Source organism: Sminthopsis crassicaudata, chromosome 5 (assembly GCF_048593235.1).
Source record: "Sminthopsis crassicaudata isolate SCR6 chromosome 5, ASM4859323v1, whole genome shotgun sequence".
NCBI classification, from domain to species: domain Eukaryota; kingdom Metazoa; phylum Chordata; class Mammalia; order Dasyuromorphia; family Dasyuridae; genus Sminthopsis; species Sminthopsis crassicaudata.
This window is the reverse complement of record NC_133621.1, coordinates 121,975,520-121,995,736: the sequence shown is the minus strand read 5'-3', so window position 1 is coordinate 121,995,736 and position 20,217 is coordinate 121,975,520. Positions and strand designations below refer to the sequence as shown.

At 32.2% G+C, this 20,217-nt stretch overlaps 1 protein-coding gene across 5 annotated transcripts in view; it reads right to left on the bottom strand.

Annotated features, from left to right (window-relative positions):
- CADPS2 (calcium dependent secretion activator 2) overlaps positions 1 to 20,217 on the bottom strand; it is a 714,206-nt gene that overhangs the window by 272,161 nt on the left and 421,828 nt on the right. For all 5 annotated transcript variants that reach the window (XM_074268127.1, XM_074268122.1, XM_074268124.1 and 2 more), the window contains one exon: positions 15,359 to 15,498. In XM_074268127.1, coding sequence (XP_074124228.1) covers positions 15,359 to 15,498 — 140 coding nt within the window. The remainder of the gene's footprint in view (positions 1 to 15,358; positions 15,499 to 20,217) is intronic.

Sequence of the window (20,217 nt, the reverse complement as noted above, 5' to 3'; positions counted from 1 at the left end):
AGGCAATTCAAATACTATATATATATATGGAACTGTAATCTTGAGGCAAAAGACCATATGCTGTAATCAATGTATTGAATTTGCAAATTCCAGCTATAATAGTATAGGAAAGGATTAAAAAGTACACTTTGTATATTAACATCTATAGAAGTAATGAATGGATTCAATAGATTACTAGGTAGGCTAGCCATTAAAACTGTTTAGAAGTAATTCATTCTATCAGTCATACTAACCTTCTTTTTCCTTTTTTTTCCTTATCTTTTTTACTCTCCAGTACTTTGTAATTTATCTTACCATACTTTTGTTTTTTTGGTGTCAACTTAGTATATAAAGCTGAGAGACTTTTATAGTTTATATTGTTTATATTGCTGATTGGTCACATCTAATTGATTCCTGCCTCCAACATGAAATAAATATGAAACTTTCTGGCTTGAATAGGAGCTAACCTCAATATCATTGTCTTTTTAGTGTTTAAGCCTATTTTTGATTCCTAATTTCTAAGCTTTATTGCTCTACCAGATGAGGCTCGGCACTCTAATCTGAATTCTTGGCTGCTTTTTTTGGCCTTTGTTTTAATGTTTAGTCTTTAGGTTCCATCTCTCAATTCATGACTAATTTCATCTGGTACAATAGACTTTTGAAGGAAAATGCTATACACATCTAGAGATAGAACTTTGGAGATTGAATGCAGAACAAAGCATTATATTTTCATTATTTTTGTTTTTTTCATTTCTTTTAGTTTTCCCCTTTTGTTCTGATTTTTCTTCCATAACATGATTAATATGGAAATATATTAAAATATTGCATATATATATATACATATATATGTATATATATATATGCAATATTTTAATATATATATATACATATATATATATATAATACATATCAGATTATTTGTTGTCTTGGGGAAGGAGAAGGGATCAGATGGAGGAGAAAGATTTAGAATTAAAAATCTCACAAAAACATACAAACAAAACTCCATATGGTACATGACTATGTTTTATCTCTACACTAATGAAATAATCTAGATGCTTAGCTGTCGCTCTAGGTATTCTTTTGTGTTTGACCTACTTTCATCTCTGCACCTTGTCTCATCCTGGTCATAACTCTGCGACTTGCCTCTCTAATTCATGGAGCTAACTAGTACATCTTTTCCTTTTGCTTATTCTACTTGAAAAAATTTCTGGAAGAATACATTCTTTATAAGGTAATTTTATAGTTATATGAATACTAATGAATATGTTTACCAAAATACTGACAGAATCAATACCAACCAAAAATATTCAGAGAGAAAAATGTTGTATAGAGAAGTAAAACTAGACTCGATCAAAAGAGACGACTGAGTTCTGACTCCTTGGCATTTATTGGTTATAATACCTTGGGCAAATAACTTGCCTTGTCAACCTCAAGTTTTTCATCAATATGTTAACATCTATATATTAATAATAACAATATATAATTAATAATACTATGTACATAGCTGACCTGACAATGATGTTTTAAAGAAAGTAAATAAACAAATGAAAAGTATTTATTATTTAATAAGCAGTTTCTCTGTGTCAGACATTGCGCCAATTCCTGCAGATGTAAATACCAAAAGTCTGAAAGTCCTGGTTCCAATAGTGGAAAGATAGTAAACTGACTTGTATGGATAGTCAAGTGATATGTCCCTTCTCGAAGAACTAATAGAATTGATTCAATTATTGTGTACAGAATAAAGGAAAAATCATTTTGGAAAAGATAGGGGGAGTACATGCATTGTAACATTTCTAGCAAAATGGCCTAGTTGGAAACTAGATGGGATTCACAACCTGGGCCAGTGGTCTGGGGCCAGATAAATAGAGCACAGAGGCACTTTTTCACCTACGCAGTTACCTGTCATGTGGTTGAGCCCCAGAATAGGGAGTTCCAAACCAAGATGATTAATTTCTTCACAGAATAGGAAAATGGATTTTGGAGGGTGATGGTCCAGATAAAGAGAAAATGGGCAATTTAAGCAAGGAAATTTTCTGGGTACTAGGACTGATGAGATGTGAACCTTGGTTTGGTGAACTAGGACTGGCTAAATATTGTGGACTAGGTAAATCTTTCTTTTAAAAAAGGCACTTTGTAATCTTTACATCAGGAGTTTTCATCATGGAGCATATATTCCCCCTTATGAGATATGAGAAGCTTGTCAAATAGTCACAGTCAATAACAATTAAATATTAAATAAAATAAACAATTAAACAATTATAATTAAAATAAACAATAACAATTAAGTGCCAAGCATTATGCTTAAGCACTGAGGATAGAAAAGATAGGCAAAAACACAGGCATTTCTTTCAAAGAGCTCACATTCTTAGGGGGAAGACAATAAGCAAATAACTGTGTAAAGATAAGTATAAATGGGAGGTAATCTCAGGTGGAAGGCATCAGCAGTGAAGGAAAGTGAGTGGATAAGAAAAGCTGGTAAGGGAATCTTATAGAAGGTAGGGTTTGAATTGATTCTTGAAGGAAGTCAGGGGGAAGAGTTAAGTTGAGAGTTCTTTAAGGTAATTAAGGGAATAGATGATAAATAACTATATTATCTTATTGAAATGAAATAATTTTGTTGAAATATCTTCCATTTTTATTTAAATATTGAAAGGTATAGTGTTTGTGAAAAAATATGGAATAGAGGCAGATTTTTATGATGCTAAGAATATTATGCACTGAATTTATGAAAAATTTAGTCTTGATTTTATTATGTGCATATGCATAGTGAACTTCAGAATTTCTTTTATATTAAATAGAGGGTACCAGAAGGTTTACTAAAAGCGAAGGTACAGCAGGATGCAATGTGGGAAATCCTAGCCTTACAGCATTAAATATTAGCTATTTTTATAATTTATAAAATGAGAAGCTTGTTCAGGTGAGTTATCTCTGAGATGTTTTCCAATTTGAATCTTATGATTCTAGTAAGTTGTGGAAGAATTTGTAGCATAGTAAGACTCTTAGACTATAACTACTTTTCCCTTGATATGTCTATATAATTGGGCTCTCATCAATGTGGTGACCATTTAGTGGGGTGACCTATTAATAACTTCTCATCCTCTGCAATTCTTGTCCACATCTTGACTTAATCAGTCCTACACCAAGGTTGCCTCACCATATGGGGAACCTTTTTCTAGAATTCTTTCTTTGGTATGTGAATAGCAATGGCACAAAGTAATTGTTCATTGGTTACCCTATACTTTTTTTTTACATGTTATTTAGTTGACTAATCATAAACTTGAAAGAGAAAAAACTTATGAATATAAATTTATCACAGAAAACTTCTGTTTTTTTTTCCCTGAGACATTGGGAAAGATAGTTGTAATTTAGTTTTTCATTTGCCAAATTAACAGCAACCTCTCCGCAAAGTACTTAATATTTTTATTACAAAAATATAAATAAATGTAAAAGAATAAAGAATGAAAATAATATCTAAGATCATATTAAAGAGGGGGAAAAGAATAAACATTTACTTAGTACCCATTATGTTCCACACACAGTGTTAATAAGCACTCTACAAATATTATTTCTCTTAATACTAAGCTAAGCTTTTCAATATAAGAAAATTATTTTGATCAACTACAATGCTGATTAGCAACTTTTTTTTCATATGAAAAAGAAAAATAGCCTACAATTAGCAACTAAATTAAATTGAGAAAACATTATTCATAAAATATTTTGTTTTGAAAGCAACTACAAATTATAATAAAACTAGGATGAAAAGGACAAAAATAAATGGAAAAGTATATTTTATTATCTTTTCATTTGCTAAAGGCTAATCTCTAAGTAATCTCTTAAAAAACTATGATTATTTGGTAAATAAAAGCAAATCAGCTGTACAAACACAGATGACAGCTTTTAATTCAAAGAAATTCCTTCCCCCCATGAAAAGAAAAAGAAAAAAAATGATCACAGCAATAAGAGAAAAAAATACATACACTCATACATATATATATGTCCTAACAGCTAAGTCAAAGGATCTACAAAAGCAATATATTTCATTTCAAAGAACCAAGGACAAAGAAATATGTTCTTCCTGTTGTTTGCAATTTTTTTAGCAGTCTTCCACATAAAGCAAATTTAAATAATTAAAATGATAAAGAAGATAATTGATATTATAATTATCAACTTTATTTACTTTAGCATTACATTACATTTAATTATCACATACATCAAGGCAACTTAAAGGTGATTTGATCTTGTTTTCTCATTTTAAGCTGAGGGGAATTAAGGCCTACAGAGAAGCTAAATTACTTTCCTAAGATCACAAATCTTGAAGGTCTCAGAACTAGGTAGAAAACTTACATCTTTTAACTTCAAGTTCTGTTATTTTCCTTATGTCACTGGATAATTTACACACACACACACACACACACACACACACACACATAATTTACATAAGAAAATAATAAAATAGTGATTATATGTAAAGCACTTTGCAAAATTTAAGGAAATATATAAATATTGACTATTGTTTCCACAATAAAAGAACATTATTTACATTTTGTTCCTTTTAAATTTCTGTGGATTTTTTTAACCTTTATTTAATTGATATGGTCAAGAAAAGATATTATCTTTCCACAAGCAAAGATGTTATTCATTTGATTTTCCCAGAACAATAGCAAGAGGTGAAAGAGGTGCAAAGTGGAGAGATAGGGTTATTTATAAGGTTTCTGTTTCTGATGGGGTGGAGGGTACATTGAAAAAGCAAACAGCAAGACTAGGTAGCCAGTGCCATCCTGTAGGTAGCTAGATAGGAAGTGAAGCATTGTCTGGGCCCAGCTTAACATATTGGGTGAAGGTTAGTTTTCACACATTTACTGACCCAAATCCTGTCAGGAAATCTCCGCCCTAGAAGCCAGACAAGCAATGCCCACAGGCAGCAGGCAAACAACAGAAACCCTGGCAAAAGTAACCCTCTTATTTAAAGTTTTTAGCAGGTGTCTGACATACGGTCACAGGGTTCATGGGATTCAGAAGCAGAAAATCTGGTGCACTGAGGTACCCTGGGGTACCAGTCAGGGGCCCAATTATAAGGAGAATTGAAAGGAGTTGAAAAACTCTAGTTCTGTCCTAACCCTGCTTCATCTATTTTTGTATTATAAACCACTTAACTTCCAAGACCATCAATTTTCTCATTTATAAAATTAAAAGCAACAGAAGAAATTGCAATTGAAAATGATAGAATTTTATTTTATTTTATTTTAATTTTATTTATAATTTTTGACAGTATATATGCATGAGTAATTTTTTAATAACATTATCCCTTGTATTCGAAAATGATGGAATTTTAAAAACAACCTTAAGACTTCTCCAAGAAAGAAAGATTCTAAAAGAATGGAAAAGATCAGGAATATATTTTTACCGAAAAGGAGCAATTCAAAACAAATTAGCCACCAACTAACATAGAAAATTGCATTTTTAACGTCTCAAATATTTAGGAGAATGTGTTGTAACAACGAGAGCGAGGGGAGACACACACACACACACACAGAGAGAGAGAGAGAGAGAGAGAGAGAGAGAGAGAGAGAGAGAGAGAGAGAGAGAGAGAGAGAGAGAGAGAGAGAGAGAGACAGAGAGACAGAGACAGAGAGAGAGAGACAGAGACAGAGACAGACAGAGAGACACAGAGAGAGACACAGAGACACAGAGACAGAGACACAGAGAGAGACAGAGACAGAGACATGGAGAGAAAAAGAGAGAGAGGAAGGATAAGAGGGAGGAAGAGAGAGGAGAGATACAGTCAGACACCTCCCCCACACACACACACACAGAGCAAGAGAAGGAGAGAGCAAAAGAGAAAGGGAGGGAGGAGAGGGAGGGAGAGAGAGACAGAGAGACAGAGAGACAGAGAGAGAGAGACAGAGAGACAGAGAGAGAGACAGAGAGACAGAGAGAGACAGAGAGATAGAGAGAGAGAGCGCTCATGTAGGCACACATTAGCACTCATCAAGGGCACGCTTTCTGAAAAATAAGCTGTGAACAGACTGATCCTCACAGATTGTTTTTCAGAGTGGATGAAAAAAAAGAGTTCTATCCTTTAGAAGTGTAAAGGCTAAAAGATCCTTCTATGTTTATTTATTTATTGATTTTAATAAAGCATTTAACTTGGCAAAACAGCCTTGAAAGTTCTCCTCAGACAAGGTGTCACATATGTATACTTGAGATTTATATAAGACTCCATAACAGATGTGACTGGAGAACTTACCTTGTTCAACAATCCTGGGAGTATTGATATTTAGTGTCAAATAGGAAGAAATACGTTTTCTTGTTTGTTTGTTTGTTTGTTTGTTGTTTTTTTTTTGTCAGGGTCATGGAAAAGTGTCTTGTTTAAGTTGAAAATAAAGGTAAGATTTCTTATTGACAGAGATGGTCTGTAAATGCTCCTATTCATAGACAACCATGTACTTATTTCATCTGACTCTGGAATGTTTGTTACAAAGCCTCTTTAGCAAAATACTGCTGTTGCTGCTACTACTACTATTGATAATGATAATAATAACAACTAGCATTTTCTAGCGCATTAATTTTTGCAAGGAAATATATATACACACACATATATATTTGATCATTTGATCCTCTCAACAACTATGGGAGGAAGATGATATTATATATTATCCCTATTATATAGATAAGGAAACTGAGATTGAGAGAAGTTTAATGACTTGTCTAGGCACATACAGCTAGTAAATATCTGAGACATCATTTGACCTCTGTTCTTTCTGACTCCAAATCTACCTTAATATGCAAAATGCTGGTTTAATAAGGGGACTGAAAAATGAAAGCTGAAATGTGCATGAACACATACACATACATATATACACAGAGATATTGCTGAAGATTTCTAAGGAGTTGGATGTACAGTGTAGTTCATCCATCCCCTCATCCTTGATAAGTGCTCCATTCAATCAATTAGCATGCATGTATTTATTAAGTATTTACTAAGCTCCAAATACTTTCCTTTATGTTGTACAAGAAATGAAAGAAGGCAAAGGCCTCCAGGTTTTTTAGAAACCTGAGGTCTGTACAGTAGCACAGTAGCAATACTTTCATTAAGAGAGGAATTGAGAAGTAATGGTAATGGTGAATACTGACATCATAAAAATTGATTATGATCTGTCATCATCATCACTAATATGTAAATAGTAACTACTATGTGCCAGGTACTATGTTAAGTGCTTTGATTCTCATTATGACTCTGGAGGTGGGTATTATTATTATTATCTCCATTTTACAGATGAGGAAACTAAGACTAACAGAAGTTAAATGAATTGCCCCAAGTCACACAGTTAATATGCTTTTTACTATCATCTCAGAGTCAACTTCCTGCCAGGACACCAGTTGTTAGAGCAATGATCAAAATAAACATCAAATTGGGGAAAAGGCTAAAAATGTGAAAATGACATTGTACATCAAAATTAAAGTTTTTGATTAAATAACCTAATTATGAAAATGGGAAATAGTCAAAAATAAAGATGTTGATTATTCACACCTTTCTCAGAAATATTTAAATACTGCAAACCAGTGTTCAAAAAAAGGAAGAGGCTGAAAGAGATAGAAGTCACCTCTTTGAACTATTTTTTCTTCTTGTCTAATAAAGTGTCATGGCACTGGGTCTGAGCACAAACTTCTTGGGCAAAGCATTGGAGGAAAGATTACAAAATCATCTACCAAGAGCATGAAGGGACCTCTGAGGCTGTCTTTTCTAACCACTTTATCTAAGAGGAGACTGAAGTTCACAGACATTACATGACCTGTCCAAGATCACAAAGGTATGAAGTTACAGAAATGGGATTTGAACCCAGGTTATCTGCCTCCAGAGCCAATTTTTTTTTCATTGCAGGATGATTCTTCATGATGGAACACATTACAAGCCAGGTGAGAAGGGAAAAACAACTCACTTTGTAAGATCTCGGTGTGAAGTTTAATTAAGCCAGATGATTTTGTGTATTAATAAATGAAACAAGTAGGACAACAAAGACATTTTTTATTGGAGGAAAAGTATGTAATTTATATTAGCAATCTAATATCATTTGCAAAAGATCAGCTGGGTGGTGCAATGGATAGTTTGGAAGGTCTGGAGTCAGAAAGACCTCAGTTGAAATATGGCTTCAAACACTTATTATATAAATGGGCAAGTCATTTAACTCTGTTTGCCTCTGTTTCTTCATTAATAAAAATGAGTTGGCAAAGGAAATGGCAAACCACTCCAATATCTTTGCCAAGAAAATCCCCAAAAGATTCATGGAGATTTGGACAGGACTAAAAATGACCAAACAGTAACAAATTACACTATCCTACTGGGACTTGACTGTTTCAATATTCTATGTACTATGTAAAGGAGTGACTGGCTATACCATTTCAGATTTTATGTATAGAAGAATACTGTGACACAAGCTAATTCATATATCATGCTGGAGGCAAAACAATTTTAAAGACATTCAGGGAATTGGTGCTAAATGAATGCTTGTTGAATGAAACAATGGATTAATCAATCAAAGGAAGTGCTCAATGAATGTTTTTGAGCAAAGTTTCCATCATTGCTACAGATTCAAGAGCAATTAGAGAAGAAATCAGGGACAAAGGAAAAACTCCGTGATATGAAAGGCAATCATAGAGCCTTTATTGGGGGATTGGGGGTGCTGTACTTTTCAAAATCATTTATTTCATGTATTGTAGAAAAACAGAAAAAAGAGCTACATACAGCTTAACAAATATTGTTCTGGCTACAGAACATAATAAAAAATCATGATGAAATTCTCATTTCCTTTGTACATATGGATGAATTGGGAATGATATTAAAGAAATAATAAATTCACAAATAACTATGATAAGGAAACATATTAAATTCCTTCATATTTCTAGTGAATAATTTTTATTACCAAAATAGAAAATTTTGTACTAATATTCACTAAAATTGCTTTGTTCAGCTTTTATTATAAAATAATCTACATATATAATTCAGAATTTCTGATTTATACATATGACTACCTACATATATGTATACACATATAGGTACTTGTTATACATAACTCATCAAATTAAATTCTTTCCTTTTCCTTTATTTTTAGCATATATACACATATACATATATATGTATATGTATATATATATATATATATATATCAGTGAGGCTCTTTATTTTAGTTTTAATTGTAATTTTGGTTGAGTCTGCTTTTAAGACAAGGCCATTTAACTAATATTTTGATAGTACTTTTAAGTTGTAAAACAATACTAATGCTTAGCCACTAGGTTATGCTAAAGGATAGCACATTCAATAAAGTCTAATACTTTCTGTCAAACATGGAAGCAAACAAGCTCACACAGGAGAAAGCTATACAATTTGACAGAGTTTTAATCACTTCTATCAGTAGGTAAAGGATCATAGCATATAACTCCTTAAATGTTTTTCATACATAGGTTAGATAAGGCAATTGGTTTAGATAGGTTATATTTATTATTACATTTATTTTATTCAGAAGAAACATTTATACTTTTGTCTTACCTATATTAAAAACAGATTTTAATTTGCTTAAATCAAATAAAATATTCATTTAACAAATATTGGTACTGAATGCCTTTTTTAAATTGCATATTTGTCTTCCTCTTTGTATGTATTTTTGCACAGATTATTCCTGATTTTCCCTCCCAACCCACAATGCTCTGCTCCCTTATCTCAGTTTCCCTAAATCCTAATTCCCCAATTATTGATTTCTCTGACATTATCTTCTATATATTCTGTATCCAATGGATAGGCATAGTGTATCTTATGTATGCACAGATTTTCATATGTTGTTTCTGCCATTAGAATTTACATTCCCTGAAGGCAGTTTTTAAATTTTGTTTTGTTTTGATTGAGTTTTTTGGATTTTTTTTTCTTTTTTGGCCTTTCTTTTCATACTCAGCACTTAGCAAGGGCCTGACTTAGTATAGTAAGTACTTCACAGATGCTCATTGATTGACATGTTTTACATCAAATTAATTTTATTTCTTTGCTTTAAAGGAGCTTAAAAATGCGAAAGCAACATTTGTCAATTGAGCTTTGCCTTTTACATTAAAATGACACTCTCTTTACTAGGCTAAATTAATAACAAAGCTCAGCATTCCCATGCCTCATTTCATACTTTAATGTGCTTTGCTTTAATTTGTAATTGCTCTTCACAACTCTTAGAAGAATACTATGTTTCTCTTGATTGCTAAAACATAGTAAGAACATTATATTATTAAGAAAAATGATAGAATAGCATATATGTGTATGTATATGTGTGTATCTCCTATCAGGAAGTTTAGCCTAACTGGAATAAGGATATGTATACCCTTATTTGTAAATGAGAAAAATATCATTTAAAAATGCTGCTTCAAGCAGTTGTGGGAATTTTATGAAACAATGTAGATGAATATTTAACAAATGTCAAAGTACTATATAAATGCCAACTTCTACTGTCATAAGGACAAATGCATAAGAACATAAACAATGTATGATCAGTGATCAATAATTAACAAATTATTATACAAGGAAACATGTTAAATGTCAAAGGAGAGTTACAAATCACAAAACTACAGAAAATCAAGAAAAGAAAGGAAATCACTGTGGAATCAGGTTATGAAGTAATAAAGAAAAAAAAGTTAGCCCAATGTTATGTAACATTTCAATAAGGGTTAGAACTAATGTCCTTAATTTGCATTCTACTGCTTAAACCATTTTAAAAATCTGTAAGAAGGGTTTCCTATGTCTGAGATAAAAAATAATATTTTTCCTTACAAGTCCTGTTTCTCATTTCAATTATTCAGTGTCATAAGTTAATTATTTATCACAGAATGAATTATTGACAGAATACAATTTGTACAGCCCCAAAGCAAAGTGCTATTAATCTACCATTCCTATTACATTATTACACTTTGGTTTGTAATAACAGGATTTACAAGAACAAAGTTAGTTGCCTTTAATTTTTTTACTAAACTTAATTAAGCACAACAAAACACAATTCTAACACTTTTTTTTTTATTGAACAGATTCAATCATAAAGCATTAAATTGGTATTGTTTTTCTTTTTTCCTCGCTATACTTTCCCTCTCTCCCACCTTAAATTTGACATTTCCTTTCAAAATAGCATGAAAAGCCTATACCTTTATCTGATAACCTCGTCATAATGATAGGAATATGTTGCATCACTAAGGATTTACTGTATAATTATAAATTTAGAATCTCAAAGAACATTAGAAATAATATAGCTCATTTTACAGATGAGGAAAATGAGGTTCAGAGAGATCTTATGGCTTTCCCCAAACCATGGGAAATAGTAAAATTAGTAGATATGATGGCCTCTAATTTCAAATCCACTGATATTTCTATTACACTAGGTTGTAGAAGAAATGATTCTGAATTTAGGCAAAATAACTAATATGCTAACTTTGGTTGAACTATCTGGGAACTAGAAGAAGCATATTTTAAATGAAATATTTTCAATTTTAAAAATCTCTCCTTTATGATTAAATGATATTTTTCAGACATTATTTTTGACTGATGGAATGAACTCTTCTGGGAAATTTGAAGATACTTTAGTTACTACCAATTCTTAAGTATATAATCTTTAAAAATGTTCTCCCTTTATATTGCTTCACAATTATCTGTTAACAAATGCAATGAAACAAATCATGTTTATCCCACATTGCCAAGTCTCAAGGGACTTATTTCACTAGTATTCAGAGCACAATACCCAGACACAAAATATTGTAATGAAACAGGAAAAAAAATTGGGACTGAGAATCAGGAGGAGACTTTGATTATAAATCTTTATAAATGTGTTATTGAATAATCCATGAGATTTGTACAAATCACTTTCCCTAATAGAACTTTAGGTCTTCAACTTATAAACAGAAACTTATTGGTTAACAATCTAGTAATAGAGCAAGGCTCCTGAAAGTTGTCATCATTACCACCACCACCACCACCACCACTACCACTACCACCACAAGATAACAGATCAATAACAACTCACATTTATACAAAACTTTTAACAACTTTACCAATTCTAATAGTTAGTAAACTGAGGCTCAGGGAATTTCAATGCAGGGAATCATGTGGTTAGCCAGCATCAGATTGGGATTTTCTGACGCCAGGATCATCCATCTTTCCACTACTATATTCTGTCTAGGAAAATGGGTAAGAAGCCCTTTACAAGGGCAGACAATGCAATTGGTGTTATCAAATCATAAAGCATTGTGCAGGACTTCTAGAATTGCCATTACTCTAGCCTTACCATCTAGTCTTTATTCAATGATTGGCAATTTCAATTTATCCATATGTTATACTAACCTCACTTCTCTCTTTACTAGCTAACTATTGATCTATTAATTAATCTATTGAAGGTTTCCCTTCCTTTTCCCTTCCTTTTAACTCTTTGAAATCTGGCTTCAGACCTCACCATTTACCTAGGATTACCATATAAAAAGTTATTAACCATTTCCTAATTGCTTAATCTGTTAACTTTTTCTCAGTTTTCATCTTTCCTGATCTCTCTGTATTAATTGATATTATCTTCCTTTTCAGGATAATCTCTCCTTTCTGAGTTTTTATGACATTGTTATTTTGGTTCTTCTCCCACTTAATCTCATTGCTCCTTCTCCTTTGCTACTATAATCATGATCCAAATCAAGCCTGCTAACTGCAGGTATGATCCAAACCTCTAGGGCTTTTCTCTAAATTCTCGACTTCAACAGTTCTCATCATCTTAATTATCATCTTTATAAAGATGATTCCAAGACTTATGGTAGTGAAGTGAAAGAACTCCCTACTTCTTGAAGTAATTCAATCTAATATTGGATATATGGATATTGGATATATTGGATATATGAAAATATGTTTTGAGGATTTACATATTTAATCTATATTGGATTGCTTGATGTCTTGGGGAGAGGGAAGTAGAGAGGGAGGGAAAAATTTCGAACACAAAATCTAAGAGAAACGAATGGTGAAAACTATCTTTACATATATTTAGAAAAAATAAAACACTACTGGGATGGCTCTCAATAGTTAGAAGATTTTCTCAAATCTATTAGAGATAACACCTCTTTGTGACTTTTACCCACCACCTATAGTAGTCCTGCCCTCAAGGACCAAGCAGGGCAAGGGCCAAGAATAATTCTAAGATCTCTTCTATTTTACAGCCTCTCGAATAGCAAAAGACATCTATTATATTCTTATTTTCTCTAAAGATTTATTTACATTAAACATTCTCATTTCTTTCAACCAAATCCCATATAGCAATGATTTTTACTCATGAGATGATACTCCCTCTGAATGATCTCTATATTATCACTGCACTTCCCCCCAAAAAGTGGCTCTTGGAACTAAATACAAGATCCTAGATTGGTCTTCAAAAAGGTACTGTTACTGTGTCTTCCTAATCCTGCTTTTCTTCTTGATGAAAATTAGGATCAACTGTTTAGGCTGCCTTATCACACTGTTAATTCATGTTGAGCTTCCAGTCAACTAAAATGCTCAGATCTTTTAAAGATAGACTCAGCTACCAAAAGGCATTTATTAACCTACTATATGTCAGTCATGGTGCTAAGCACTGACAAGGCAAGTACAAAGAATGAAGCAATCTCTACTCATAAGTTTATATTATTATGGAGAAGACAATAAGCCAAATAACATATATGTGTGTATATATATATATATATATATATATATGATATGAATAATGAAAAATACAAATTTATATTAAGTATTTAAATTAAAATATACTCATTTATATGAATACTACTGTGTTGTAAGAAATGATGAGCTCAATGATCTTAGAAAAACATGGACAGGCTTACATGAAATAATGAAGAACAAAATGAGCAAAACACTAAGAGAATGTTGTATATGTAATAGCGATATTGTTTGAAGAACAACTTTGAGTGAAAAAATTATTTTGACTATTATGAATATACAAATTAACTACAAAGGATATATGAAGTAAGACATTATTTCCATACACTGACAAATAGAAGTATATATAGAATGATTGTATGCATGTGTGTGTTTGTGTATATGTATGTAATTTGTGTCTAATGGCAGCCATCTCTAAAGTAGGTGGAGAAGAAGAATAAACAAAAAGAAATTTACAGGATAATTTTTATTATATATTTAAAAGGAATAGTTTTGGTGTTCTCCTTTTAAAAAATAAATAAAATAAAAGGAATAGTAAGTTGCACAATAAAAAGGGGAAAAAACATTGTACATCATTTTATTGACCTATGTTATGGAAAGGCTTTTTTATTTCTTAAATTAAAAATAAAATAAGTAAAAATTATTTTTTTTAAAAAAGAAAAGAATAAAGTACTTAAGTGAAAAGTATTTGGATATGTTAGGAACTCACTATAATTGAATAAGTAGTATAGTAACATCTGTACTTATGGAAAATTACTTCAGTAGCACTGTGTAGAAAGGCCTTTAATATGATTGGGAAACCATTTAGAGGTACAAAAACCTGAAGCAATGTGTTAATTGTGTGGGTGGAAAAAGAGATTTGAGAACTGTCATATATGTAGAAATGAGAAGATTTGGCAATTTATTGAATATGTGAGGTAAGAGAGAGAGTAAGGAGTTGAGGATAATGAAAAGGTTATAGACAGCAAAGACTAGAAAGAGGGTACTGCTTTCAACAGAAGTTTGGAACACAAATTAATTAATAGTTTGTTGTTTGAAGATACAAAGTAAACAAGAAAAAGTGATGTTCAGCATGTTTTGTTTAAGAATATATGAGCATCTTTAATCATCTTGGAATAATTTTCAAATAACTATTACAAAGTCTCTTTAGAGACACTAAAGTGAAATTTTATTTTTTAGAAGAAAATAAAGAAGAAAAGTCTAGAGAATATGTGATCTCTTTAAATCTGTTCCCCAAAACATGTAACTGAGGCATTACTGTTTTGTATTATATAAAGTGCCAATTATGTAGCTTTTATTAATTGATTTGTGTTTCTACAAACTTATATTCATAGATATATACAGGAACATGAATCCTTTGTTATATCAATCTATTTCATTTTGGCGTGTGGGTAGAATTAAATTTCAGTAGTCTTGAAGAAAAATATTTTACTGAGATATGAAGCTGAGATTTCCGGAAAACCTAATTCAGTATAGATAATAATATGGTTATTGACTTTAAGTAAATGGATGAAAGAAACAATCTTTGCATATATATGAAATGAGAGGAACAATCAGGCTTGTTCTGTCACATTTCAATAATTAAGCATAATTAACATTTAAAAATAAATTAATTATATAAAACTAACTTCCTCATTAAAATACTGATATTGCCTAAAAATCTCTCAAATCAACACTCACCCACTATGCTTCATATGTGGTGGCTTATCCATTCTCACAGCCAATTTAATTTTCAGATCAGAATCCTGGCTGTTTTTTGGAACCACCATTCTGTGTAATTCAGCTGTCTTTGAACTGTTGGAAGTTGGATACAAAATTACCTATAAAGAACAAAATGGAAAACTTTTTAATATATTGCACCGAAATCTTACTTATTGGTACCAAGATTTTTCTTACATTTTTTCCAGTTAAAAAAAAAGTCCCCAAAGCCAAAATATACCTAACATGCTATTTGATTTTCTCCTTTCACAGAAAATGAAGTTTCAGATGCAAACTTATTTGTTTTTTGACAAAAGATTATTTTAATATCATCACCTAACAGTTTCCTTGCATGTCATGTCATAGGGAATTAAAAGCACAATGAGACTCAGCTGAAATGACAGCTAAAAACTGTCACTACGTACTGGAATGGACATCTCAGATTTCAACACTGGACCCTGTAGGGAATAGTATTTTAGAAATTGTGTTCTTTGAAACTAAATATATTCCTCTCTAAAATAAAAACTAATCTGAGCCAGCACAAACCATACTCATCTTAATATTTGATAATGGAAATCAATTAGAGGTGGAAAAGACATGGTTAAAATAGATTTTCTGCTTGTATCATAGACTCCATGAAGGACTGATTCAGAATAGATTTTTTTGAAAACTAAGAATATGCAGCCACAGTTTCAATAAATTATTTTTAATCAATTTGTGAAAATGGAAAATTTTATTTAACATAGCAACATGATGGAAAAATAATATTTTGTACAAAAAAAGTTCATCTATCTTATCGGTATTTCAACTGATAAAACTATCAGGTCCATTCCCTTTCAACACCCACCCTCACTGACTAGTTATATTCCTTAAACATAGTTCAGATTTAGTGATGACCAAGAAAAGATTTGCCAAGAAAAGCCCAAAAGGGGTCATGAGGAGTTGGACACCATTGAAACAACTCAACAGCAACAACAGCAACTACCACCAGAAAAATAAACAAACACAAACCCTACTCCTTTCAAGAACTCTCTCCTCCCAAAACAGTATGATTTGTTCAGAACACAACTTTGACAAAAAATCAACTACCATTCTCTAAATCTAAATAATGATATCTCCATATGTTTGTATTACATGACTCAAGTGCTTATGTTAACATAACATAATGGATCTTCAAAGACCATATAAGTAAGAAAATAAAATAACCTTCAAGGTTAACCACAGCCTGGTCCAGTTCTGTAATCTCTCAATTGATGTGGTTGCCCCCAAAATGCCAATGTATAGATCTGAAATGGTGAAAAGAGCTACCAAATCATCTCTCATCAGAACAAAACAGGACCAGGACCAAAGAAGAAAGAACAAATCAGTACTTATTCAATGTATTCACATAGATGACTACATGTACCTGGGAGATAACATGAACCTTGTCCTTGAACTAAACCAGCATGTCTTGTGGGGTGGAGGGTTGCCATATATTACCTTCCCTATGAGCAGTTAGCTTTATAACATGTAATCTTTGCAGGTATCACTAAATAAAAGTAAAATCAAGGAAAGAGAATTGTATACACATGTCAAGGGAAGCTGAATTTGGTTTACAGAACCATTACTGACGGTAAGAGAGAACGATCATCATTATTTTTTGGTAAACTTGTCACAAAACTTGCTTGTTGCCCAAATGCTTTCAAGCAGCCTACCACCCCCAAAATAGCAGCTTCAGATTGTGATGGGCCTGAAAATTAGATAGTGATATTTAGATTAGATTTAGATTTGGCATAAATAGTGATATCCAATAAGAGAGGTATTTAAATATATCTCAGTAAATTCTTTTTAAGAGGTGGGATTTGAGTAGAAGCTCTTAACCTGGCATCCATAAATTTAAAAATATTAACAACTATACTTCATCATAATTAATTTCCTGTGTAACCTTAGGTATTTTATTTTATGTATTTAGGAACATTTTTCTCAGCAAGGACATGTGGACTTCACCAAATTGCCAAAAGGATCCATGACTCATAAAAAAAATGAAGAACTCCTGGATTATAGACATGGGAGAGATGATAAAGAACATTTTGAAAGATTAATTGGCAAATACTATTGAAGACAAAGGAATAGTGTGAGTCAGTGAAAACTAGATTCAAGAGACATAAATTGGAAGAGTTAACTGTCTTCAGAGACAAGTTATTAGGTTTGGTTTTTGACACATTATACTTTGGATAGTGATGAAATATTAAATCTCAGAATTATAGTAAGCATCTGGAAAAATTAGAATAGATGTAGTTTATTTTAAAGTTAACAGTAAGTGATATTACCCTCATCTGCCTCACGCTGTTAGATATCAGTCTCTTCTGTTCAGTCATCATTCATATCCCACTCATTAAATACAGATATTTCTCATTACATTTTTTTCTCTATTATTTATCTTATACTTTTCCATAGGTTCATTTACTCTCTGCAGATGACTTCAAAATCTACCTATTTCAGGTGTAATTTCTAAATTCCAGTCCTGTAACATACACTGCCTCTTGTATATCTTCATCTTGAATTCTATGCAATTCACAAACTCATCATATAACAAAGACCTCAAAATCATTCCCTCTTAAACTCATCCTTCTTTGAAACCTTCCTATTTATTCTGAGTACATTACTGTGTCTTAGCTACTCTGATTCACCCTGAAATCATCTTTGATTTTTTTTCCTTTTTCTTCACACTGTTCCCTTCATTCCAATTCAATCATTTACCAATTTGTGTTGATTTGAACTCTACAACATGTTTCAAGCATTCATTCATTTTCACCACACACCCAGACCCTAGTTGAAATTCTTAGAATATCTCAGTTTTTTTTCAGTCTCTTCTCTCCAATCAATGTATACTTCAATAACCAATATTATCTGCCTAAAACACAGGTTCAATCACATTCTTATTACTCTTAATTTTTGTGGTTTTCTTCCTGACTTTTTAAACTTATTTCATCATATTTCCTTCCATACTCCCATATACTTATCAAATGAACTTATTTGCTGTTTCTCATACTTCTCTTGCCTTTACAGAGACTGTATCATCTTCCCTTATCCCCCATTCTGCCTCTTTCATGGAATGTGCTTTCATCTTCATCCAGGATATTTAGCATCCTTAATTTCCTTTAAGCATCGACTCTCAAAGCTTTTACTTATTCCTCTAATTATAAATCATATATGTCATTTACTTCAGGAGAAAACAAGCTCCTTGAAGGTAGGGACTATTTTCGTGTTGAATTTTTAATTGTCTAGCAAAATACCTTAGCCACAATAGGCACTTAAGTATTGAAAAGAACTGAAGCTAAAAGAATCAAAAGTATTTTTATCCAGAATTTTGAACTGTGATTTTCAATAGGAATGTTAACATTGTTGCTGTTTGTTCTTTGTTCTCAAAGGGGACCAATGAATGATGTTTAGAAAGTGCTCTCTAGACTTGGAAGTAAATTGGCTTTACAAGAGACAATGTCACCAGCTTCCCTCTCTCCATTAGAGTCTCTGGGTCCAGGCAAGACAAAGATCACGATGATGGGATGCTACCCTGAATACAGTGGGAAACACTTGGACAATGGAAAAGCTAAGGTCTTTCCTAGGACTCAGGATATCTGAAATAACACTCATTCCACAAACAAATTTTAGGAAACAAATGGAATGAGTGCTAGGAAAGAAATGGCTCTCAAAATGTCTCTTTTACCACTCAAGAAAAAGATCAATCAAGAAAAACCTCAAGAATTTGGGACTAGAACAAAAACAATTGCTATTTACACTCATTTTGAGTCAACAAAAACCTAACAGTAACCAAATAAGGCTTGTGTTGGGGCCCATTATTGACCAATCATTGACAGCCAGAGTAATTTGGATTTAAAGCCTAGTAAAGTAATTCTATTTGAATCCCAATGGTTTTATCAAGAGCTGTGTTCCAGAACTCTCTTTCAAGAAATTTATATTTCTGGTATGATCTTTGCCAGGCCTCTATTTTTCTGAGGCAATACCTATTGAGCAATTTAAATTTGGTAAGAAATGGAAGCAAAAGATGGCCTTGTTTGTCTATTTAAAAAAAATTAATTTGGGAGGGGAAGTCCTTCAGAGTTTCTTGCAGGAACAGAAACAACTGTTATTAGTATTCTCTCTGAACCATCCAAACCCAGATGCTTGAGCTGGGAATTAGTATGATTGGCCAATCAGTGAGAACCAGAAAGATTTATATTTAAGGTTTAATCAAGTAGCTCCATTTGAATCCCATTGTATCTGGGGATATGAGGAAAATCAGATACTTATTGGGCAAATAAGCAGGCTTTTTGGCAGGGTCAAACCCCGGTAAATACCTGATGATGAGCTGGTTTTATCTTTTGGGCCCTAAGTTCTTCTCTTCTGTGAACCCCAATGATTGGGCTTGACTGTTTCATTTGATATTACCGTACCAAATAGGTCTTTTCCCACCCCAGTTCCAAGAAAGAAAGGACGTGTGTGTGTGTGTGTGTGTGTGTGTGTGTGTGTTTTGCTACCTATGCTGTTATTGCTGAAACAAGCACACTCTCCTCTCAGTTTTCCAAGGAATTTCTCTATTGAACATCCAGGAAACAATGGCACAAAGTTACCAGAATTCTTAAAATACCAAATAGCAATAGATTTATAGGCAACAATGGGGAATGAAGAGAACTAATTTTGTCCTTAAAAAATCTCCTTCTTGTTGTGGTTATTTTTTTTTAACCAATTTACTATTCCCATTTTTGCCTTAGGGATCAATCCTTCCAGAAAGATAAAAAGGATAATCAAAGAAGAACTTTGATGTGCAAAGACTGGTATGTTATAAAGTGATTATAAAATAT